General features: G+C 53.3%; 1 protein-coding gene and 1 long non-coding RNA gene across 2 annotated transcripts; one reads left to right on the top strand and one right to left on the bottom strand.

Moving 5' to 3' along the window:
• The first annotated feature begins 1362 nt into the window (after positions 1-1362).
• SCN1B (sodium voltage-gated channel beta subunit 1) lies at positions 1363-14155 on the top strand. The gene is made up of 6 exons (XM_006121430.4): positions 1363-2835; positions 3893-4059; positions 8117-8357; positions 10837-10978; positions 11059-11168; positions 12863-14155. The coding sequence occupies exons 1-5, from the start codon at positions 2793-2795 to the stop codon at positions 11123-11125; spliced, it is 660 nt and encodes a 219-aa protein (XP_006121492.1). The 5' UTR covers positions 1363-2792; the 3' UTR covers positions 11126-11168; positions 12863-14155.
• Positions 9244-17709, bottom strand: LOC142819557 (uncharacterized). Its single transcript, XR_012897462.1, has 3 exons — positions 17576-17709; positions 15822-15936; positions 9244-9745 (listed from the first exon to the last, which is right to left on the bottom strand). It is a non-coding gene; the product is annotated as an uncharacterized LOC142819557 (long non-coding RNA).
• Between the last annotated feature and the right edge of the window lie 6788 nt (positions 17710-24497).

The raw sequence follows: 24497 nt of genomic DNA, 5'->3' as shown, positions 1-24497 counted from the left end.
CACCTCACCGGCCATGTTCCGCCCCCGATGCCTTGGCCACTCAGCCCAGACACACCTGGACACCCCTCGCCAGCTGGCCCAGACACCCACCTGTTGGTCCCTTGCTTGGCTGGTTTTACCTGGATGCCAGGAGTCTGGCCTCTGCTAGTTAGCAGCACCTGGCCATTGACACAAGCTTGGGCTGCCCACTCTCCCTGGTGGAGCTGGGGCTCTGTGGTGATGGGAAGGTGGTGGCCACACCATGGGACACATGGGAGGACCCCCGGGACCAGCTCTGTCCCCCACCATAAACTTGCTTCTTGCAGTCCAGGGCAAGGGTGGCTGTACTGCAGTCACCAGCTAGGCCCAGTCCCCGGTAACTGCTAAGGAGCCTACTAGGAGGGGGGCTGTCATGGCCAGCGGGTCAGGCTGGGAGGCCCATCCACTTGGGGTGGGGAGCTGATTTGTAGGTGGTCTGGCTGCACAGTGTTAAGCGGGAAGGGTCCTGGGCAGTTCCCCCTGCTCTCACCCTTGGAGCCAGGACTCCAAGGTCCTCTCTCCAGTTCTGGGCTACCATCTGCCCTGATTACCATGGGAGGAGGCAAAAGGGGTCTGGAGCAGGGCACACTTGGGGCAGAGTCCGTGCACTGCAGGGGGCACTGCCCACAGCTCAGCTCCCTTCCCCCAATGCTCAATTCCTGAAGAGCTTGGTGCCCACCAGGCATTGGGTCACTGTCTCCCAGCCTGCGCCTCTTGCCCTTCATCACTCCTGGGGAAGGTGGGGGGTCATGAGCCCCCCACAAGGGTCCCACCTCATCCTCAGTGTTGTGGGGCTAGAGCCTCTCACCTATTTATTACCTGATTAAAGAGGGTGGTGGGACGGTGTCACCCACGGCTCATCTGTGTGTGTGTCTAGGGAGAGGAAAGTGAAGGAGAGAGGCTGCCAGCCTCCATGACACATGCTGCCCAGCACCCCCCAGACAGGGCGTGCCAGAGATATTACCTCTGCCCAGTCCCCTGCAAATGCTCCTACCCCTGCCCCGCTGCCCCATATTCACTGTTCCTATTATTCCTACTCCTGCCCCATCCGTACAGTTCCTATCCCTGCTCCACTGAACTTCCCACCATTCCTACCCCTGCTCCGCTCCCCCACATGCACAGTTCCTGCCCCTGCCCCCCACCTCCGCCATTCCTACCCTGTTGCCCCACCTCCACCACCACCATTCCTACTCCTCCCCCGCTGCCCCACTTCCACCGTTCCTACCCCCGCCCCTGCTCGCGCTCTGATCCCTTTGTTCGGATGGCAGAGTTCGGTCCCTCTGATCCTCTCTGTTGCTCATCTCTGGATCTTCGCCAGTTTCTCTCGCTGCGGGCCGGGAGTGACGGGCACCGGCGGAGCTGGCCTGGCAGGGGCCGCAGCGGGGCGGAGGGGGAAGGACGATTAGGGCTGGATCCCGGCTGTTCTCCCCACCTCCTGTGCAGCCGCAGGCGGGTCCCTCCCTCGTCTCTCCCCGGTGGGCGGGGACCGGCCCCTGCGTCCCGCCCTCAGCCCCACTCCCCGTGGCTGCCGCCGGCTGCTGCTGCAATGCATCAAGTCCCCGCCCGCCCCCTGCGCCTGGCGCACGCTTTGATTCATTCGCAGCAGTAGCCGGCAGCCGGCTCCTCTGCAGTGCGCCGGGCACAGCTGAGCCGTGAGGGCCCCTGTCTTCCCGACCGGTTCCATCGCCCCTCTGGATTGGGCACCGGCTCCATCGCCCGCTGCCTTCCCGACCGGGCACCGGCTCCATCGCCCACAGCCTTCCTGACTGGATACTGCTTCTATCGCCCCTTTGGATTGGGCACCAGCTCCATCGCTCCCTGCATTCTGGACTGCGCACCGGCTCCATCGTGCCTCTGATCTGGGCACCAGCTTCATCGCTCTCTGCCGTTGCGGACTGGGCACTAGCTCCATCACTCCTCTGTGCTGGGCACTGGCTCCATTGCCCCCTGCATTTCTGAACAGGCACCAGCACCATCTCCTTCTCTGGGCTGGGCTCCAGCTTCATTGCCCCCAGTAGCTGTTGCCCCTGCCTGACGTGGCACCAGCCAATCCAGGCTGCTAGCCTGTGCCTAGGTTGCCCCAGCACCCCCTCCCCCACAAGGTGGGTGTGATCTCGCCACCTCCCGAAGGGGGCACCATGCCCTGATCCTCAGGCAGCTGGCTGGCCACGGGGACCCCATGGGGATTTGCTGAGTGGCCAGTTTGCAGGTCCGCAATGACCCTGAGACAGCGGCTGGACTGGATCAAACTGAGACCCCGGTGATCTCCTCCCCTTGGGGCTTGTGGACTCGGAGTCATTTTGTGGGCTGCAGGATCCAGGTGGCAGCTGCTGAGCTGTAGGCCGGGAGAGTCACGTCCATACAGGGCTGCTGGGGGGGGGGGAAGGGCGAAGGCCCCAGATCTGCTGACAGCTCCACCAGCTCTCCCATTTATGGCTCCCACACCCCGCCCCGTGGGCTGCCCGGGGCTGTGGTGGTGCCCCTTTTCCAGCAGAGCTGGGCCCTGCACCCAGCTGGGGAGTTGTGTAGCACCGGGGGCAGCCAGGCTGTGCTAGCCTCTGCATAAGAAACAGGCTGGCCCGGCTGCTCCTCCAGGGCTCTGCGCCAGGACCAGCTGGGAGCATCCGGCCAGGACATTCCAAGGTGCAGGCTGGATGGTGCAGGGCGCCAAGCCCTAGCTATAAATACCCTCCTGGAAGAGTCCTGCAGGGGATCGTCTGTCCACAGAGCGTGGAGCCGGCAGGCAGGGACAGCAGGGGCTGCGGGACCCCACCATGGCTCCATTGATCCCCTCGCTCTTGCTCTGCCTCGGCCTCGGTGAGTCACACCTCGGAGAAGATGGGGGCCCCGGGCTGTCCAGAGAGGGACTCTTGGGGGCAGAGGTGTTGGGAGAGGGGTGATAGGGCCTGTTTCAGTGGGGACTTCCTGAGCCCTGTCCACACTGTGTCCCCTCACACTCTCCCCATAGATTCCCAGTCAAGGAGAGGGAGAGAGCCTGGAGCAGGGTGCAGCCACTCATGGGGGTGGGACTGGCCCTGCAACCCATGCTGCACAGTCAGTCCCTAAGGCCCAGTGACGGGATGACGGGGTGGGCAGACAGACTGGGGGACATTGAGAGCCCAGGAGCTGTTCAAAGAGATGCAGGGGCTGATCCCTGAGTGACCCAGGCAGGAACCACAAGAAAAAGTTGAGACACTGAACCAGCTGCAGTTACAGAACAAATAGCCCAGCTCTGGACACCCCCAGCCCTGCCAGTGCCCCTCACTCCCAACCCACAGCCCCTGCCAGCCCAGTCCTGGGTTCCCCCAGCCCTGCCGGTGCCCCTCACTCCTGACCTGCAGCCCCTATAGCCCTGTCAGTACCCCTCACTCCCAACCCACAGCCCCTGCCAGTGTCCCTCACTCCCAAACTACCCTGTACCCTCCAGCCCTGCTGGTGCCCCTCACTCTCGACCCGCAGCCCCTCCCAGCCCAGCCCTGGGCTCTCCCCAGCTCAGTTGGTGCACTGCCCCCAGGTAATTTGGTGCATGCTCGGGGCAGCACAGAGAGACAGACACCCATAGAGCAGGTGCCATCCTGACCTAGCCAACAGTGATCTCCCCAGAACCAGCCTCCATCACCCCCTCTCCAGCCGGCAGAGCCCCCCACAGCTCATCCAAGGACAGGGCCCCTGCAGCCCCTCAGAGCTGGTTGAAGGGAAGGGAGAGGTAGGGGGAAGATATGGGGCAGCTCAGGTGCTGGGGTAGGTCTGGGACTGCTGGAGGAAGGGAGTAGCTCAGGGATTCAGATGAGGGATGCTTGGCTGCATCTGGGGCTGCATATCAGGGGGCTGGGGCTGAGGGGGACTGTAATTTCATAATGTCCTGTCCCCCAAGTGTCCTCATGCTCGGCTGGCTGCGTGGAGGTGGACTCCCACACCGAAGCCGTTTTCGGGATGACCTTCAAGATCCTCTGCATTTCCTGCAAGAAGCGGAGTGAGACCTCGGCCGAGGCCTACACCGAGTGGTACTTCAAAGAGAAGGGCATGGAGACCTTCGCCAGGGTTCGTAGGGGCTGGCCGGGGGCTGGCCAGCTGGGGGCTGGCCTTCTGGGGAGAGCATGGGGCACAGGAAGAGGTATCAGAGTCCTGTCCAGGGCTTTCTCCTGTGTACAGTCTCCTCCTAAACTGCCCGGTCCAGCCATACTGGTGTTACACAGACGTTGCACCACACCTCACAGGTGGCTGCATCTCAGCACCAGCAGACAGGCCAGGTGCCTGGGAGTTCATCACTCATTGGCTGCTCTGGGCTGGACAAAGGAGACAAGTCTTGTTCTGTGCTGGGTGCTCCCTCCCCCCAGCCGAGTGCTGGGTGTTCATTAGTGTCCCCTCCCCCGCCTCATCGCTGGGTGTTCATTAGTGTCCCCTCCCCCGCCTCAGCGCTGGGTGTTCATTAGTGTCCCCTCCCCCGCCTCAGCGCTGGGTGCTCATTAGTGTCCCCTCCCCCGCCTCATCGCTGGGTGTTCATTAGTGTCCCCTCCCCCGCCTCAGCGCTGGGTGTTCATTAGTGTCCCCTCCCCCGCCTCAGCGCTGGGTGTTCATTAGTGTCCCCTCTCCCGCCACAGCGCTGGGTGTTCATTAGTGTCCCCTCTCCCGCCACAGGGCTGGGTGTTCATTAGTGTCCCCTCTCCCGCCACAGGGCTGGGTGTTCATTAGTGTCCCCTCTCCCGCCACAGCGCTGGGTGTTCATTAGTGTCCCCTCCCCCGCCTCATCGCTGGGTGTTCATTAGTGTCCCCTCTCCCGCCTCAGCGCTGGGTGCTCATTAGTGTCCCCTCTCCCGCCACAGGGCTGGGTGTTCATTAGTGTCCCCTCCCCCGCCTCAGCGCTGGGTGTTCATTAGTGTCCCCTCCCCCGCCTCATCGCTGGGTGTTCATTAGTGTCCCCTCTCCCGCCTCATCGCTGGGTGTTCATTAGTGTCCCCTCCCCCGCCTCAGCGCTGGGTGCTCATTAGTGTCCCCTCCCCCGCCTCAGCGCTGGGTGCTCATTAGTGTCCCCTCCCCCGCCTCAGCGCTGGGTGCTCATTAGTGTCCCCTCTCCCGCCACAGCGCTGGGTGCTCATTAGTGTCCCCTCTCCCGCCTCAGCGCTGGGTGCTCATTAGTGCCCCCTCCCCCACCTCAGCGCTGGGTGTGCATTAGTGTCCCCTCTCCCGCCACAGCGCTGGGTGTTCATTAGTGTCCCCTCTCCCGCCACAGTGCTGGGTGCTCATTAGTGTCCCCTCCCCCGCCACAGTGCTGGGTGCTCATTAGTGTCCCCTCCTCCACTCAGTACCAATACTGTCCCTTCCTGCACTCAACACTTGGTACTCCATAGTGTCCCCTCCCCTCGCCCAGCACTGGATGCTCCTTAGCAGCCCTTCCCTGCCTCATAGCTGAGTGCACCTTAGTGTCCCCACCCAGGCTCAGCCACTGGTGTTCCTTAGAGTCTTCCCATGCCAGTACTGGCTGCTCCATAGTGTCTCCTCCCCTGCCTCAGCGCTGGGTGTTCCTTAGTGTCCCTCCCCCACCCAGCACTGGTATCCCCATTCCCCCCTCAGAGCTAGTGCTTCTTAGGCTATGTCTATACTGTAGCCTTCTTGTGGAAAAGCATACGCAAATGAAGCATATGCATGGAATATTGCCACGCTTCATTTGCATAAATAATGAGCAGCCATTTTTGAGCAAGAGGCTTTTTTGCAAAAACGAGCAGTGTAGTTGGCCCCTTTTTGTGCAAACCCCCCCCTCTTGCGCAAGAGCCTGAAAAAATGAGGAAGAACAGCTTTTGCACAAGAGGGGTTTTTTGCGTAAAAAGGAGCCACCTACACTGCTCTTTTTTGTGCAAAAGCCTTTTGCACAAAATGGCTGCTCATTATTTATGCAAATGAAGTGCAGCGATATTCCATGACGCGCTTCATTTGCATATGCTTTTCTGGAAGAAGGCTACAGTATAGACATAGCTTTAGTGTCCTCCCCTGTCTCAGAGGTGGGTGCTCCTTAGTGTCCCCTCACCCGCCCAGTGCCAGGTGCTCTTTAGTGTCCTCCCCCACCTCAGTGATGGGTGCTCCTTACTGTCTCCTCCCCCACCCAGTGCTGGGTGCTCCTTAGTGTCCCCTTCCTCACCCAGTGCTGGGTGCTACATACTATCCCCAACCCTGCCCAGTGATGGCTGCTCCTTAGCATCCCCTCTCCTTCCCAGTACTGAGTGCCTCCTCCCCCATTAGTTGCTGGCTGCTCCTTAGCATCCCCTCCCTTGCCCAGTGCTGGGTGCATCTTAGTGTCTCTTCTCCACCCAGCGCTGGATGCTTCTGACTCCCTCCTTCTCCAGCCCATCACTTGGGATATAGCCAGGGGCCTGGATCCTAGCCCTCTTGCCTGCACCCTAGATTTCACTCCCCACAGTTCTGGGGATAGACCCTGGGGGACCGATTCCCAGCCTTATCCCACCAACCTCCTAGATTTCACTTCCACCCCCCAGTACTTGGGATGTATCCAAGGTCCTGGTTTATAGTCCACCTCTAGCTCCCTAGACTTCACTCCCCCGCAGCACTGGCGATAGATCCAGAGGCCAGGTTCTCAGCACCCTGGCCCCTGTAATTCTCTAGACTTTATTCTCACCACCCCCAACTTTGGGCATAGACCAAAGCCGGCTCCCAGGCCCATGCTCTAACCATTAGACCCCAACTTCTTGCCAGGAGGTTAGAACCTAGGAGTCCTGCATTGAGAACACACTGCATCCATCCTGCCTTTTCTCCCTCGCTCAGCAAGGGATCACTCTGGGATACTGTGGGCCATTTGGGGGGGGTCATTCTCTATGCAGGTGTCATTTAGTGAGACTCTTTGGCGGTCACTCTCTGTGTTGTCCTAAAGGGTCACTCTCCTTGGGGGTCACTCTCTGTGGGGTCCATGGGGGGCACTCCCTATGCGGCTGACCTTGCTAGTTGCCCATGAACTCAGGGCACGGCTGCTACCCTCCTCACTCCCCTGCTGGTGAGCTTCCTCAGCTCTCTCCCCCACCAGGAGCTTCACTGACCACAGCCTGGGAGCCCCAAACACTGATTTCCGAGGAAATGTGGAGTCCCTTCAATGCTGCACAGGCGAGTCACATGGAGACTCATCTGAGACCTGCAGCACCTGGCCTGTTCCAGCCACCCAGTGCCAGCCACTCGCCTCACCCCACTGTTAGGCTGTTGCCCTGTGCTCGGTGCAGCACCAGTGCCCTCCATGCGGTGCCCAACACCTGGGGCTGGCAGCGCTGTGTATGCACACCACTAGCCTGGAGCCCCCTGCTTCCCGCTGTCTCTCTGTGCTGCTGCAGGTTATGCGGGGTGTCTCTCTATGGGTCTCTAGAGAAACCACACTGTGGGTTGGGGGATTGTCTGGGGTAGTGTCATCTGTGCCCTGTCTCCCAGGGAGCTGTGGGCTTAGCCTGTGGTGACTGTGGGGTTGTGGTGGATACTGGGCCTCCCCCTTAGGGGCCAGGTGCCCGCCATGGAGTGGAGGTCTTGGGCAGGTGCCCCTTGCAGGACTGTAGTGGGTGCTGGGCCTCCCCTGCATGGCTGGGGTCTCAGAGACCACTATGGGCCTCCCCCATAGCACACAGCTATCTGTGGGTATGTCTACACTACCCTCCTAGTTCGAACTAGGAGGGTAATGTATGCATACCGCACTTGCTAATGAAGCCCGGGATTTGAATTTCCCGGGCTTCATTAGCATAAGCGGGGAGCCGCCATTTTTAAATCCCCGCTGCTTCGAACCCCGTGTAGCGCGGCTACACGGGGCTCGAACTAGGTAGTTCGGACTAGGGTGCCTATTCCGAACTACCGGTACTCCTCGTTTCACGAGGAGTACCGGTAGTTCGGAATAGGACCCTAGTCCGAACTACCTAGTTCGAGCCCCGTGTAGCCGCGCTACACGGGGTTCGAAGCAGCGGGGATTTAAAAATGGCGGCTCCCCGCTTATGCTAATGAAGCCCGGGAAATTCAAATCCCGGGCTTCATTAGCAAGTGCGGTATGCATACATTACCCCGCTAGTTTGAACTAGCGGGGTAGTGTAGACATACCCTGTCTGATTTCTGGGCCCCCCAGATCCTACGGTATGACCCTGACACACTGCTGGAGGTGGTGGATGAGCGGTTCCAGGACCTGGTGGTGTGGAATGGCAGCAAAAACACGCGGGACCTGCAAGATCTGTCCATCTTCCTGACTAACGTCACCTATGAACATGCGGGTGAATACCTGTGCCGCGTCGACCGCAACCTCACCTTCGACGGCTACATCTTCAACATCGTCATCAACAAGACCATCCACGTTGAGGTGGTGGACAAAGGTGAGTGGGTGGGGTGTGGACAGTGGGTGGGGCCATGGGCAGTAGGTGGGGCCAGGAGAAGGGGCAGAGCTACTTACATAGGGTGATGTCTCTAGCATAAAAGGGGTGTGTATTTGACAAAGCCCTGAATATCAGAACTGACATCTGAGCACCAAGGTGACCATGTACATGAAGCAGAAGCACAAGGACAGGGAAGCCATGGGAGTGGGGCTCCTTACAGAGGGTGGGGCTGGAGACATATGGGCTGTGGCCACATGGAGGGAGGGTTGCACTCATTGGTGTGGGTCTGCATACATAGGACATGGTCCTTGTTCTGACAGTGGGGCAGTATGGACCCCCCTCCACATTCACAATGTGCAGGTATGTAATTGGAGGTTGAGTCACAGGGAGACAGGGACCATCCACCTGGAGGGAGGGGCCATGCCCATGAGGAGTGAGCATATGAGGGGGTGGAGGCACAAGGGGCAGAGGTATGCATGATAGAATTATAGAATCCTAGGGCTGAAAGAGACCGCAGGAGTCATTGAGTCTAACCCCATACTATAACGGACCAGGTCGGGTCTGGGCACCGCTGAGGTCATCATCTCAAAACCAGGGCTGCTTACAGCCCTCAACTGGAGACCTTTCCCAAAATAGGCCACAAACCAGTCATACCAAGCACTTCAGCTGCCAAGCTGGCCAGCAGGAAGCCTCACAAGCAAAACAGCTCAGACACCCCAGCTCTCCCTGTGCCACAATCAGCCACGAGCCTTACACACAGGTGAGAGGTTATAGATCCTGATCTTACCAACCCCAAACAGATACTCCCGGCCCCAAAGAACCAGCCACAGTCCCCAGTCAATTTACACTTTGGATCTTACCTACAACAGCATGCTGAGCCAATCCCTTAGAATCTAAAATCTAAAGGTTTATTAATAAAAGAAGGAAAAGGCTGAGAGTAAGATTGTTAAGGAGAAGACATTACATGCACCAATCACCAAGTTCTTGATGCAGGTTCTTATCAGAGATGTTACAAACTGCTAGCTTAAAAGTCTCTGGTGTACATCATATGTCAGGATGGGTCAGCAATCCTTCCCAGCTCTCCGTCCCTGACAAGGCTGCCTCTGTGATCAGTAGCAAGATTGAAGACAAAATGGAGACATCCTCATGGCACTTTTATATTCCACTGTGTCTCTCAAGCTGGAGTTGGTCACATGATCAAGTGATCTATATCTGTGTCACATATCAGCAGCCATGAGGTCCTGGCCAGTCTGCAGGTTTCCAGACACATTCCTCAGGTGTGTATTGGCTGCTCTGAGAGCCATTGTCCATAGAGCAGTGCTAGTGAGCACAGCTATTCACTGTACAATCCTTCCTCACCATAGGCAGTCCAGGCCCATTGCTCTCTGCTAGATAGAGAACATTTACAATACAAGAACAGAGCCCATATTCATAACTCCACATACAAACATCAGACAAGTACATGAGTATCATAAGTAGAATCAGCAGAGCATAAGCTTTCATTTGACACCTTACATGACCCGAACTTTGTACAGAATCTGGGGCAAACGCCCCTGCCATTCCCTCACCCCTGCTCTCCGTGGGTGCAGCAGTGATCTGTCTGTTCACTTTAAAATCCAATACATGACACCTACCCAAACCCCAATAAAATCATCCCAGCCAAGGCTTTGTCAAGCTGGGACTTAAAAGATTCCACCAGTAACCCATTCCAGAGCTTTACCATCCTCCTGGGGAAATAGTTTTCCCTAATTTCCAACCTAGACCTCCCCCACTGCAACTTGAGACCATTTCTCCTCATTCTGCAATCCTTCATCATTGAGAACAACCTCTCTTCATTCTCTTTGGACCTTCCCCTTCAAGTAGTTGAAGGCTGCTATCAAATCCTCCCTCACTCTTCTCTTCTGTAGACTAAACAAGCCCAAATCCCACAGCCTCTCCTCGTAGGTCATGCGCTCCAGCCCCCTAATCATTTTGGTTGCCCTCTGTTGGATCCTCTCCAATGCATCCACGTCCTATCTGTAGTGGGGGCCCCAGAACTGGATGCAGTACTCCAGATGTGGCCTCACCAGTGCTGAATAAAGGGGATACACAGGAATGGATGGTACCAGCACTTTTGCCACATCAGTTCAGCCTGGGCTGGTGTAGCAAGCTGGGGGATGCTTAGGCAAAGTGACCTGGGCTTGGTTAGCCCCTTGTGCAGGCTGAGAAATGGAATGTGTGCTCCATAAATCCAGTAGGGGGGCAATAGGGCCAAGGTGGGGCTGGATTGGATATGTGGTCCTGGTGGTGCCAGGAAGTAGCTGGTCTCTGATGTCTGGGAGCAGCCCCCAGAACTGGGGGAAGTGCAGTGCAGACGGCCATTCGTAGCGGGATACTCAGATGGGGCCTGCCAGTGGCTGAGGCAGAGGAGAGGGGCATGGGACTGCTGGGGATGAGATGCAGGGCCAGTCTGATCCTATCCCCCCACTCTGCTCCACAGCGAACCGGGACATGGCCTCCATCGTGTCAGAGATCATGATGTACGTGCTCATTGTGGTACTCACCATCTGGCTGGTGGCCGAGATGATTTATTGCTACAAGAAGATTGCGGCAGCCACGGAGGCAGCTGCACAGGAGAATGCGTGAGTGCAAGGGACTCAGGGTACAGAGCCCTGCTAGGGATACCTGGGAGCAGCCAATCCTCACCCCTGTCTCTTCACAGCTCCGAGTACTTGGCCATCACGTCGGAGAGCAAGGAGAACTGCGCCGGGGTGCAAGTGGCTGAATAGCTCATGTGGGCCGTTTACGGGCCTGGGGAACCTCATGTGGCAGGTAAGCCCTGGTCCATAGGATTTGGTGCTAACCTGCATCCTCCCATAAGACTCTGCCTTGCTTCTGCCCCAGCCCGATGGTCCCTCACCTCCTTGGTGGGGGCAGAAAACCTCCCTGCACTCACCACAGTGTTGTGCTTTGTGCCACTGCCCTGTAGGCCAGAGCCAGGGTAGAACCCAGGAGTCCTGGCTTTTAGCCCCCTGCTCTAACCACTAGGCTCACCCTCAGAACCATGAGAGAACCCAGGGGTGCATCTACACTGCACCATTATTTTGATAACTAGCGTTATTTCGAAATAACAGTGCGAGCATCTATGCAGCCATTCCATTATTTCAAAAAAGTTTTGAAATAACAACTGGCTTATTCTGAAATCTGTAAGCCACATTCTACGAGGAATAACGCCTATTCCAAAATAGTGATAGAAATGTAGCCGTGTTAGTCTGGTGTTGCTGAAACAAAATACAGGACTATGTAGCACTTTAAAGGCTAACAAGATGGTTTATTAGATGATGAGCTTTCGTGGGCCAGACCCACTTCCTCAGATCAAATAGTGGAAGAAAATAGTCACAACCATATATACCAAAGGATACAATTTAAAAAAAATGAACACATATGAAAAGGACAAATCACATGTGATTTGTCCTTTTCATATGTGTTCATTTTTTTAAAATTGTATCCTTTGGTATATATGGTTGTGACTATTTTCTTCCACTATTTGATCTGAGGAAGTGGGTCTGGCCCACGAAAGCTCATCATCTAATAAACCATCTTGTTAGCCTTTAAAGTGCTACATAGTCCTGTATTCCAAAATAGTTATTTTGAAATAAGGCGCATGTAGACACTCCACTGCTGCTATTTCAAAATAGCCCCTCACTAGGGCCATTTTAAGTTATTCCTCCCCAGTGCCTCCTGGGGCTCTAAATCGAGATAGTGCGTCTACATTAGGGAAGCCTGCCTTGGACTAATTTTGAGGCTTCCTTGTAGTGTAGACCTCCTATTTCAAAATAACTATTTTGGAATAACTATTCTGGAATAGCTTATTTTGAAATAAGCATGCAGTGTAGACGTACCACAGGAGTCCTAACTTCCAGACCCTATTTTAACCCTAGGCACTGAACCCTTCCCACAGCCAGGAGAGATACACATGTCCCCAGTATCTGGCCACTTTGAGCAGTGTGTGTGTGGGGGGAGGGGGGGGGGACACGGCAGGCAGGGAGCCTACCGGAGGGTCCCTCTGGGCTGCTGGCAGGGAGCACCTACTATGGTAAGCACCTCCTGTCCAGAGCCTGCACATGGCATCCCTCTCCCTCCCCTTTTCTTCCTGTCCCAGGTCACAATCCAAACCCTCTACTTTCCCTCCTGCATTCATACCCCTCCCAAACCCTCTGCACCCCACCCTGCACCCCAGCCCCAGGTCACAACTCTCTCCTTCACCCAAACCTCACAGCCCCTCCTGCATCCCATTTCCCTTCTGCACCCAACCTCCATCCCTGTCTCCACATCTCCTCCATTGATATAATGGAAGAGTGTGGCCCTTGATCACTTTCCAAATTCTTGGAGTGCCCCCCATAAAAAATTGTCTACCTAAACCACAGAAGATAACTGTCCACTACTGCTAGCAGCAGTGGGGCTCTCCTTTGGCTGCAGGGCCTGTAGTCAGGGAACCTGGTTTTTAGTGACATTATTTGTTGCAGGCCCGAGGCTACGGCGTGGAATGAAGAGGGGAGTGACTCGAGACGGGGTGCCCCCCAGCTGGCTCCCCACACACCCTGCACGCCTGGGGGTGCCCCTAAACAAAGCATGTTGTTGTGAATCCTAGCACTCGCTCTCCCAGCCCCACGGCGGGCAGTGGGCACTTCGCTCTTTTAGACACATCCCTTTTCCTCATGACGAGCAAGGCTGCCCCACCGCAATGCATGATGGGGGAAGCAACATGGCTGCTGCTCCTGCAATGCAAAGCTTGGGCTGTGCCCTTCAACTCTGGGCACTTGCACTCGTGCTTCCTGGTTTGCATATTTCTCATGCTTCGGATTGTTTTGATGATGTTGCTGCAGGACGTTTTGGGTCTGAGGAGTGGGGGCCTGGTGGGGTTTCCTGGGATAAAGGGAGGGAAAATCAGATTTCCAGGCAGCTTCCAGCCTGTTTCCAGGGGACTGAGCTAAACATCTGCTTCTCAGGGACTTGGGAGAAGTCTGACCACCCACTGGGTTCCTAGGCCTGAGATGGACTCAGAGCAGGTCTGGGATAGCCATAATTGGACTTGGAACAGGATGAGGGATGCCTCCAAGATGGCTGCCCAATGGGTCCCAGCCTGGCCACACTCCAAGGCACTGTGGGGATGAGGGAAATGTCCAAGATTGCCACAAAGGGTTCCTGAGGCCCAAGTGGGATGAGACAGATGTCCAAGATGTCTACCTATCAGAATCCCTGGCATATTCCCTGAAGGAGCCCCTGTTTCCATTCACACATGGGACGTCCCCCATTATCCTAGGGGACTGCTTCGCTGCTTTGTTAATTCCTGGAGCAGATGCCTCTGAGGTCCCCCATGCTCCATCCTCTCCCAAAGGTGAAGGCATGGTGGTTAGGGCTGAGCTAGGGTGTGCAGATGACTCCTCCCTTTGTGGGGGGCTGAGATATGGGGGAGCAGCCCCTACAAAAGGCCCCTGAGGGATTTGCTAGTAAGTGCCCCCTGAGTCTCCCAATGAGTGCTCTAGACTCTGCCCTCTCCTCTCCATACACTGACCCCATGCCTTCCAGCCCCCTATGCAATATTCCCCAGTGCCATATCCCCCTATTGCATCTAGCACCCTAGTGCCATGTCCCCCTGGCCCAGGGGACCCATCACCCCAACCCAGCCACTCAGGGCTCTTCAGGGACTACAGCAGAGTGAGCCCGGCCCTCCCTTCTCAGACCCTTGGGCTGGTCTCAGGGACCCACCCGTCACTGTGCCGAAGGGGCTGTTCATGGAATAAAGAGACTGACTTTCACCTTGTGCTCCAAGTGTGATTCCTGGGTTTGGGGTGACATGGGGCTAGCAGGGGAGAGGTAGGAGAACAAGGTCATGGAGCAGACAATGTGGGGATGTGTGGGGATGGTGATGAGGAGATGCCATGCTTACCTGCTGACATGGAAAAGGTTCAAGGGTATGTGTAATTCCAAATAAATTACTCCCATATCTTCCTCCCAGTCATGCTAGACTACAAATTGCCTCCAGAGGGCAGGACTAGCTCCTAGCTCACTCAAAGTACATCTTGCAGACAAAGCAGCTTTCCCCTAGCAGACAGATGCTTGGGGTCTGGCCACCCACTGACAAAGAGACTGCTCAAGGACATAGGAAGCATCATCCTCAAACCCAGACACTCCATTCCAATGTTGGATCTGACTCTACTTCTAAAGAACCTGACTAGATCACCCTTTGAATCTGGGGACCATTTCCTCTGTTACACGTCTCTCAGAAACGACCGTTCCTGGTCACTATCCCCTCAGTTTGCAGACCAGGGGAAATAGAATTAATGGCACACCCTCCTTTCCTTGAACACAACACCACCCAGGTAACCAAAGTCAGACCCACAGGGACTTGGGCTTCTCACATGAACCAGCTCGTTCCTCTTCCCACCTTCCACCCAAAGCCTGGCTGTGACAACAGTGAGGTTGTACTGCATAGAGAGCCTTGGCCTTCTGTCTGGATGGGATGAAAGCCTTTAGAAAATCTGCACTGCATTGCAGAAAGGCCAAAAGGCAGGCCACTGGCAGGGCTGCAATGTCCTTATCAAGCTGCTTGCAGGTCAGGTATTGTCCCAACAGAACTTTGGCAGAGTTGGAATAGCCCTAGAAGCGAATGACAGGACTTAAATGTTCCTAATAGGCCACTTGAAGGACTGACTATTCCTAGAAGACCACTGGCAGGGCTGGAATGCCTTGCCAGGTACCGGCAGCACTGGAATTGTACTGGAGGGCCCCTGACAGGACTAGATTTTCCCTGATGGGTCACTGGCATGGATGATATTGCCCTGGCAGGTCACTGGCAGGGCTGGAATTGTACTGGAATGTCACTGGCATGGGTGGAATTGCCCCAGCAGGTGCCTGGGGGTATGTCTACACTGCCACCCTAGTTCGAACTAGGGTGGCTAATGTAGGCATTCGAACTTTAAATATCCCAGGCTTCATTTTCTCCTAATTCAAACTACTGTTATTCCTCCTGCAAGGAGGTTTAACTGTAGTTCGAATTAGGAGCTTTAATTCGAACTACCTAGTCCATGCCGTGTGCAGCCGCGGGCAGGTAGTTTGAACTACGGGCATTTAAAAATGGCGCCTGCCCAGGAACATACCAATGATGTCCGGGATATTTAAATCCCGGGCTTCATTTGCAAGTTCGAATGCCTACATTAGCCACCCTAGTTCGAACTAGGGTGGCAGTGTAGACATACCCTGGAAGGGCTGGATGTAACCTGGCAAGTCACTGACAGGACTGGAATTGTTCTGGTGGTTACTAGCTTGGGTAGAATTGCCCTGGCAGAGCATTGGCAGGTCTGAGATTGCACTGAAAGGTCCCTGGCATGGCTGGTAAAACATCATAAGGTCACAGGGCTACACACACCGGTCATTGACGATACTGGAATTTCCCTGGTAAGTCATTGGACAGGCTAGACTTACCTCTTCATGGGGTTTTGGGGGGATCAGACTGAGAAATGTCTTGTGTCCTTGTCAGTGCTCCACACTGGCCGCTCTGGTTTGGCATCCTTCCTGGAGTGGCTGGATACAGCACATTCTACTGGAGAAAAACAGAAATGAGCACAAACTCTGGCAGAGGAAGTGTAAAAAGATAATTATGAAGATCAGAAAGGCGTTTGGAGAACAGCAAGCCAAAGATTCAGAAAGAAGCAGCAAAAACTTTCAAGTACATCAGAAGTGGGAAGCTGCTAAACAACTCATGGGGCCACTGGACTATTGAAATGCTAAAGGTGCACTCAGGCAAGGCAAGACCATTGCAGAGAAACTGAATGAATTCTTTGCATTGTTTTCACAGCTGAGAATGTAAAAGATTCCCAAAGTTGAGCCATTCTGAAGAATTGTCCCAGATTGAGGTGTCATTAGAGGAGGTTTTGAAATAACTTGATAAATTAAAAAGTAACGAGTCACCAGGGCCAGCTGGCATTCACCCAAGAGTTCTGAAAGAATTAAAAAGTGAAAACTGGAGAACTACTAACCATAGTTTGAAAAGTATCATTTGAATCAGCTTCTGTATCAAATGAATTGGTAACTGGTTAAGAGAGGTGTAACAAAAGTTAGGACTATGGCCAGTTTTCAGAATTAAGAGAGGTAACTGCAGATGTCCAGCATGGGTCTGTACTAGAACCCATCCTATTCAACATCTTCATAAATGACATGGAAAAAGAGATAAATGGTGAGCATGATAGGTTGGTTCATAGAGATTCCCTCAAGACTGTCACCTGATAGGCTGTTCATACCAATGAGCTTGCCTACACCTACCTGCCCTCTGGTGCATCCCACGACCCTATCCTGCTGAGTCAGAACCTCTGGTCTCCCCTGACAAAGGCACAGAGCAGGAGTAATATCCCCCCAACAGAGTAACACCGAGAACAGTTCAGCTCTAGGGGTATAACTTGGCAGCGGCGCTACCTTGGGATACATCTGGTATCCCAAAATAGCATTTTCTGCATCTTAACAGCATGCCTGTTATTTCAAAATAACAGGATTGCTATTCCCATGTCCCAGTAACCCTCGTTCCACAAGGATTAAGGGACTTGTAGGAATAGTGGTCTATTTTGAAATAAGCTTAAAATAAGCTACACAATTTGTCTTCTGTCCAGGTAACTGAGGTTACATGAGCCCCTCTCTTCTCCACCTCTCCTCTCATTTGTCCTTTGTACCCCCATGTCTGGTTGTGTCCCACCAGGGTCCTCTGTCTGCAGCCCATTGTTCTTCCACTGGACAGAAACAGCTCTGAGCCAAGTCTCTCACTCTCCAGTCCCTGAGGTCTTCAGTTATGTGCTCTTTCCTATAACAACCAACTCCCTTTTCCCTTGCCTCATTAAACCAGTAACTTCCAGGGACACTGAGTGCCTCCCCTCTGCATGCAAACACTTGGAACTCCACACAAATCCCCCACTTTGTCACACATGATCACCTATTATTGTATTGCAAACCACAATCCAGTCTTACAGTAAAAACTATTCACAGATCCTTGTCTTGAGCACCAGGCCATTACATTCCTTAAGTCCATTAATGGCTTCCACTAGAAGATCTAGCTAAATAAACAGGATAAATAAGGATTATATTGCATATTTTTAAACTTGACATACATGACACCAAAAGCTCCAGGAAAGTTTGAATTTCATTTCGTGTGTGGTCAGTGTTAGAAGCCCATCTCAGAGCAGGCAGCATACCTGAGTGACACAAGTGGCCATGACTTCCAATGCTTCTAGTTCCATGAGCTCCAGTTCCTAGAAGTGCAGAAGAACACCAGCATGGTGTGTCCAGGAGATCTTGGAACTCATCAAGGTGTGGGGAGAGGAATCCACATCCGTAGGACTACGCATCCCATGCCTTCCAGTAGATGGTGTTCCCTTCTGGTTTCTTCCTTGTGAGGTCCCTTCCAGAGCTTTCAGCACTGCAGAGCCTGTGGAGAGAGCTTGAAAGCGATTGCTTACCTCTATAGCATCGGGGGATTCCCGTGCTGGCCTTTTTCCCCTTCTAGAAGTTACATGCTGCCAGTTCTCTTCTTGGTCACGTACTGCCCTCTCTGGCTCTTCTGCCTGCCATGCTTGAAGAATCAAACGCTGCCTTCTATCGAGGAAGTCTTCATCCTCTCTGATCAAGCATAGGGTCGACACTTGGGCCTCCAGTCCTCTAATTTTTTCTTCCAAAATGTCGACCAGCTTGCACTTGGTGCAGATGAAATCCGTTCTTTCTTCCGGGAGGAAGACAAACATGGCACACGCTGTGCAGGTAACAACAGCAGACCCATCACCAACCATCGCTGCTGTCCTGGAAAAGGGATTTAAAAAGAAAGGCAAGAGAACCTCCCGCCCTTCCCAACTCCCTCTCAAAACTCTCTGTTAGCACTCACCTGTTCGCAAGCTCCTTGGTCGCTTGCCCACTGCCTTATAAAGCCCCTCCCCCTACCAAAGCTCAGCCAATCAGCAGAGGCTTCTAGAATTAAAACTTTAATTAGAAGCCAACAGTTTCCACCTGCCAATCACAGCCAATCACAGCACAAACTCCATCAAGGGGAGGGGGAGGGCAGAGGGGAGGTGGGAAAAAAAAGCCTCACTCTCAAAGACAGGGGAAAATAATGGCATATTAGGTTGTATTAAGAGGAACACTGCCAGAAGATCCAGAGATGTCATCATTCCCCTTTATTCAGCTTTGGTGAGGCCGCATCTGGAGTATTGTGTCCAGTTCTGGGCCCCCCACTACAAAATGGATGTGGACGCATTGGAGAGGGTCCAGCGGAGGGCAACCAAAATGATCAGGGGGCTGGAGCATATGACTTATGAGGAGAAGCTGAGGGACTTGGGTCTGTTTAGTCTGCAGAAGCGAAGAGTGAAGGGGGATTTGATAGCAGCCTTCAACTTCCTGTAGGGAGGTTCCAAAGAGGATGGAGAGAGGCTGTTCTCAGTAGTGACAGATGGCAGAACAAGGAGCAATGGTCTCAAGTTATGGTGGGAGAGGTCCAGGTTAGATATTAGGAAAAACTATTTCACTAGGAGGGTGGTGAAGCACTGGAATGGGTTCCCTAGGGAAGTAATGGAGTCTCCATCCCTAGAGGTGTTTAAGTCTCAGCTTGACAAAGCCCTGGCCGGGTTGATTTAGTTGGAATTGGTCCTGCCTAGAGCAGGGGGCACAGATCACAGCTAGAGGATTCTCTGCATTTTGGGGTCTTCAAAGTATTTGAAGGCTTCAATATCTGAGATATAGGTGAGAGGATTATTCTAGGAGGGGGTGGATGAGATTCTGTGGCCTGCACTGTGCAGGGGGTCAGACTAGATGATCATAATGGTCCCTTCTGACCTTAAAGTCTATGAGTCTATGAGTCTCTTCCAGTTCTATGATTCTATGATCCATTCTCTGAGCTCTGAACAAGAAAAAGAAATGCAGACATTTACATGAAGATCACAAGTTGCTTGGTGATCAAAGGATACTCCAGGGATGCTCAGCAGTACAGAGTCAAAATAAAGGAGCTGAGGCAGTCCTATCACAAGACAAAGGAGGTGAATGAACAGACTGGTGCATCACTGTACTCAGCGGCATGTGATTTTAATGGAGGACCTGACCAGCTTCCCAAACCTGGCTGTAGAGTTGGTGGAGGGGGAGGAAGAGAAGGAGGAGAAGAATAGCCAGCTGGTGACTGGTGAGAATCAAGAACTTTTTATCATGTTGGAATCAGTCTCCTCTTCCCAGGACATCTCCCAGCCAAGCACTGACTCTGGGAAGGGCACTTCTGGTGAGTTCATGATTTTTTTGTTAATACAAGCGGGGTACAGCTAAACTACATGGCTCTGTCAACGGAGCCATGTAGATTTGTTTTTTTGGCAAAGGCAAATGAAGCCGCGATTTAAATGATTGCGGCTTCATTTAAATTTACATGGCTGCCGCGCTGAGCCGACAAACAGCTCATCAGCTGTTTGTCGGCTCAGCGCGCTAATCTGGATGCTCCTCTGCCGACATCAAAGCCCTTTGTCGGCAGCCCCGGTAAACCTCATCCCACGAGGAATAACAGGGCTGCCGACAAAGGGCTTTGATGTTGGCAGGGGAGCGTCCAGACTAGCGTGCTGAGCCGACAAACAGCTGATCAGCTGTTTGTCAGCTCAGCGCAGCAGCCATGTAAATTTAAATGAAGCCGCAATCATTTAAATCGCTGCTTCATTTGCCTTTGCCTATCTGTCTAATCTACATGGCTCCATCGATGGAGCCATGTAGTCTAGACACAGCCGTGAGTTAAGGCAATTAGGTGTGATGTGCAATGTGCTCTGTGCCTACACAGTATGGGGGTGGGGGTGGGAGCAGAAAAGCTTGTTAAAGTGACTGCAGATGGAGGGGGAGTCTTCCCTGCACATCTCCATGAAGGTCTCAGGGTATGTCTACACTACCACCCTCGTTCGAACTAGGGTGGTAATGTAGGCAACCGGAGTAGCAAATGAAGCCCGGGATTTGAATTTACCGGGCTTCATTTGCATAAAGCCGGGCGCTGCCATTTTTAAATTTCCGCTAGTGCGGACTCTGTGCTGTGCGGCTAAACCAACTCTCACTCTAGGGTCATACAGCACAATGGCTAAAGTTAATAGGGTAGCCCTTAGGTCAGGGTAGCCCTTAGGCCTAACAGACAGAGTCCACAAGGGCAGTCCTTGGTTCAGGGCAAGCACAACCAAAGTAAATATGGGATGGAGGGGCAACCACCCCAGTAGGGGGACCTTGGCCCGCCCTACTCCGCTGGGTTCCAACCCCAGGACCCTGTGAGTTGTTTAGCAATATACCACTTCATTCAGTGGCAAATCCAACCGAAACACGCTGAATTCACCTGGGTCGGAGATACCACTCTGACACCCCCCCTGGGTCATTTCCTACCAGCACTAGTGCAGATCCATTCCAGAAGGTCTTGGGATCCCCTCATTCCCCTTCAGCTGCCCCTACCTGGGGGTCCTCTGGTGCTGGTAGCTCCCTGGCCTCTGGATCCCATCATATCTGGTTGGTGTGGTTCTAGAGCTCCTGGGGTATGTCTACACTACAAAGTTAATTCGAACTTACAGTCGTTAGTTCGAATTAACTTTTATAGTTGCTATACATGCAAACCGCTATTTCTAATTTAATTCGAAATAGCGGAGCGCTTAATTCAAACTAGGAAAACCTCATTCTATGAGGAGTAACGCCTAGTTCGAATTAAGTATAAGCGGGGTCAGGGTAAGCTCTACCCTGACATCTGGTGGTGAACTGTGGCGAGTGGAACAAAGAGACTTCAGGGGCTGATCCCAATTTGCATAGACACACCCACCCCATCTAGTATGTGCTCACGGCAGTCCAAATGGTCACTTTGGCCACTGTGGGATCCCCAGTCTCTCTGTTATTGAGACAAGGGGGTTAAAAGTGTTGTTACCCTGATTATGCGAATCAAGGACAATGGAATGGTGGAACTGTTTATGACAGAGGGATTCACCATAAACTAAGTAGCACTCGCTATACAAGGGGCATGGGTTCCAAACCCAGTTAAATTGAGAGAAGTGGGGACTAGATCCTTGGGGGGGGGGGTCCTGTCTGAGGGCCTAAACAACACTGATTGCACCTCCTCCTTTCTCCACTGTGGGATGTCAGAACTAATTTGGGTTCCATTAGGGCTATGTCTACACTGGCACCCTTTTCCAGAAATGCTTAAAATGGAACAGTTTTCTGTTATAAGTATTTCTGGAAAAAGTGTGTCTACCTTGGCAGGATGCTTTTCTGGAAAAGTGTCTGTGGCCAATGTAGATGTGCTTTTCTGGAAAAAAGCCCTGTTTATCATTTTTGCGATTGGGGCTTTTTTGCGGAAAAGACTACTGTGCTGTCTACACTGGCCCTTTTCTGGAACAGTTTTTCTGGAAAAGGACTTTTGCCCGAATGGGAGCAGCATAGTTTTTCCAGAAAAACACTGACAATTTTACAGTAGATTGTCATTGCTTTTCCAGAAAAGCAAGCGGCCAGTGTAGACAGCTGGCAAGTTATTCCAGAAAAGCGGCTGCTTTTCCGGAATAAGTGGCCCAGTTTAGACACAGCCTAGGGCTATGTCTACACTGGCCCCAAATTCCGGAAAAGGGATGCAGGGAAATCCGCGGGGGATTTAAATATCCCCCGCGGATTTAAATAAATATGTCCGCCGCTTTTTTTCCGGCTTGGGGAAAAGCCGGAAAAAAGCGTCTAGACTGGCGCGATCCTCCGGAATAAAGCCCTTTTCCAGAGGATCTCTTATTGCTACTTTCAGGTAGGAATAAGAGATCCTCCGGAAAAGGGCTTTATTCCGGAGGATCGCGCCAGTTTAGACGCTTTTTTCCGGCTTTCCCCCAAGCCAGAAAAAAAGCGGCGGACATGTTTATTTAAATCTGTGGGGGATATTTAAATCCCCCTATTTCCCTATTCTGACTTACCTGCTTTGCATCCCTTTTCCGGAATTTGGGGCCGTAGCCTAGGAGTCTAGTTGTGAGCTGTGAAGTTAACTTCACTGTGGGCCAGTGGAGCACTAGCACTGAGGCTCCTCTGTTATGAGCTGAACTTGCTGAAGAGCTGAAATCACTGTGCGCTGTGCTGTGGGGAGCCCGGCACTATACTGCGGAAGAGCTGAAATCACTGTGTGCTGTGCTATGGGGAGCCCGGCGCTATACTGCGGAAGAGCTGAAATCACTGAGTGCTGTGGGGAGCCTGGTGCTGAGCTACTAGCAGAGCAGCTTGCTAGGGACAACCAACAAGTGCAGGCGGACAGCAGAGCGGTTTGCCAGGATGACCGGTGGGTGTAGGTGGACAGCAGAGTAGCTGGTGGGAACGACCTGCGGGTGTAGGCAGACAGCAGAGCAGCTGGCGGGGACAACCTGTGGCTGGTAGGAGCGGCAGCAGAGAGCCAGTGGAGCAGCAGCAGGAGCAACCAGCTGGCGGCCAGGGGCATGGACTGAGACAGCTGGCAGAGCCGGACAGTTCGTGGGACAGCTGAGGCAGCTCACTGAATGACAGGTGGAGTGCGGCGGAGGGACTCACGTTGACAGCGGCGGCAGAACCCTACGGAGAGGCGGAGCCATCTGCGGACCACATAAGGTGTATCAATCCTTGCCCCTCCAGGTTGGGATGGTAAAATCCTGCCGGGTGAACTCTTGAACCCTGGGGCAGCACTGATCCGGGGCAGAGACTTTTGGGGCTGTGTCTACACTGGCAAGTGTCAGCCGACGGTCAGGGCAGTGTGTGCGTGTGTGTTACACCCAAGTCTTCAACTGCTGAGACACAAAGTCTCGTTGCAGTGGGCAGCCTAGGAGGCTGGAGGGCACCCTGAAAAGCAGTTTAACGTCCGTGACTTTACTGCTAGGACCGAGGTCCCGTCGCAGAGGGTAGCCAAACAGGCTAACAGACGCCCCAGTGTGTACAGGAAGAGCTTATTACGCTTCAGATTTTAGCTGCTAGAATTTTATAATTCCTTCGCAGCGGGCAGCCTCGGGGAGACTGAGAAGCGCCCCAACTGAATTTTTGCCACCTGGGTGTGACACAAATTCAAATGCCCAAGCTCTTCCTATACTATGTGTGTACTATACGCCTAAGACTTTAACTGCTGAGACCGGGGTCCCTTGCAGTGGGCAACCTGGAAGAGGTTGAAAGGCGCCCCAATAAGTGTACAGGGAGAGCTTATTACGCTTCAGATTTCAGCTGCTAGAATTTCATAATTCCTTTGCAGCGGGCAGCCTCGGGGAGACTGAGAAGCGCCCCAACTGAATTTTGCCACCTGGGTGTGACACAAATCCAAACGCCCAAGCTCTCCCTATATCTGTCCCTTTATGACCGGCTGAAGTTCTTTTGTTTGTGTTCGGTTCGGGTACAGCAGCACGGGTTCAAGTCAGAAACTTGACACGCACTGGCTTATTTATAGGAGAAAGAAAGAGAAAAGAAATAAAGAAACTTGGTTCAGTGTATATAGATATATATATTTTATAAGTGAATGAGGGCACCCCACTTGTTCCCAAAGTTTATAGCTAAATCACCTTACCAAAGGTGATTTACAATAGAAATGAAGCAGTTTGACTTTAAGAAAACTATAATAAAGTAACTAACTTACAACAGAGAGACAATTAGAGTGTACACATAAAGAAAACACATTGCAGGTACAATTCTCACCCCTGCGTTCCAGACTTGGCGTGGCCAGCGTCTTTCTTGCAATCCCTCGGGAAGAAGTAGGGCGAGGTTGGGCGTCCCACGGACCTCGGGAGACAATCAATACCTGCCAGCAGGTGTAGGTGATTGGAGCTCAAATTGGGTGGGCAACTCAACCCTCTTTATACCCCTTGGGTCACATGGGCTTCTTCCTGGTCTCAAGTGGCCAATCAGGAAAAATGGCTTTGAATGCCAAGTTTCCCACGAAGGGTGCAAAGCATAATTCACACCTGGGAAGATGCAGACAATGGGCACCTCTGGTATGTGATGGGCGAAGATTCCTCTCCCGAGACAGTACAGGCGTGTCAATTACTGATACTAGCCATCACGGCGACGGGAGGCCTCCCAGTCGTCAGCTAGCCCATTTACTGTCTGGTTTCTGTTTATGGTAGAGTCAGGGACAGGCACCACACCTGCGTTCCCAGGGCATCAAAG

The sequence above is a fragment of the Pelodiscus sinensis genome, chromosome 24 (genome assembly GCF_049634645.1).
Source record: "Pelodiscus sinensis isolate JC-2024 chromosome 24, ASM4963464v1, whole genome shotgun sequence".
NCBI classification, from domain to species: domain Eukaryota; kingdom Metazoa; phylum Chordata; order Testudines; family Trionychidae; genus Pelodiscus; species Pelodiscus sinensis.
Note: the sequence above shows the minus strand (reverse complement) of the source record. Positions and strands in the feature narration are given on the sequence as shown.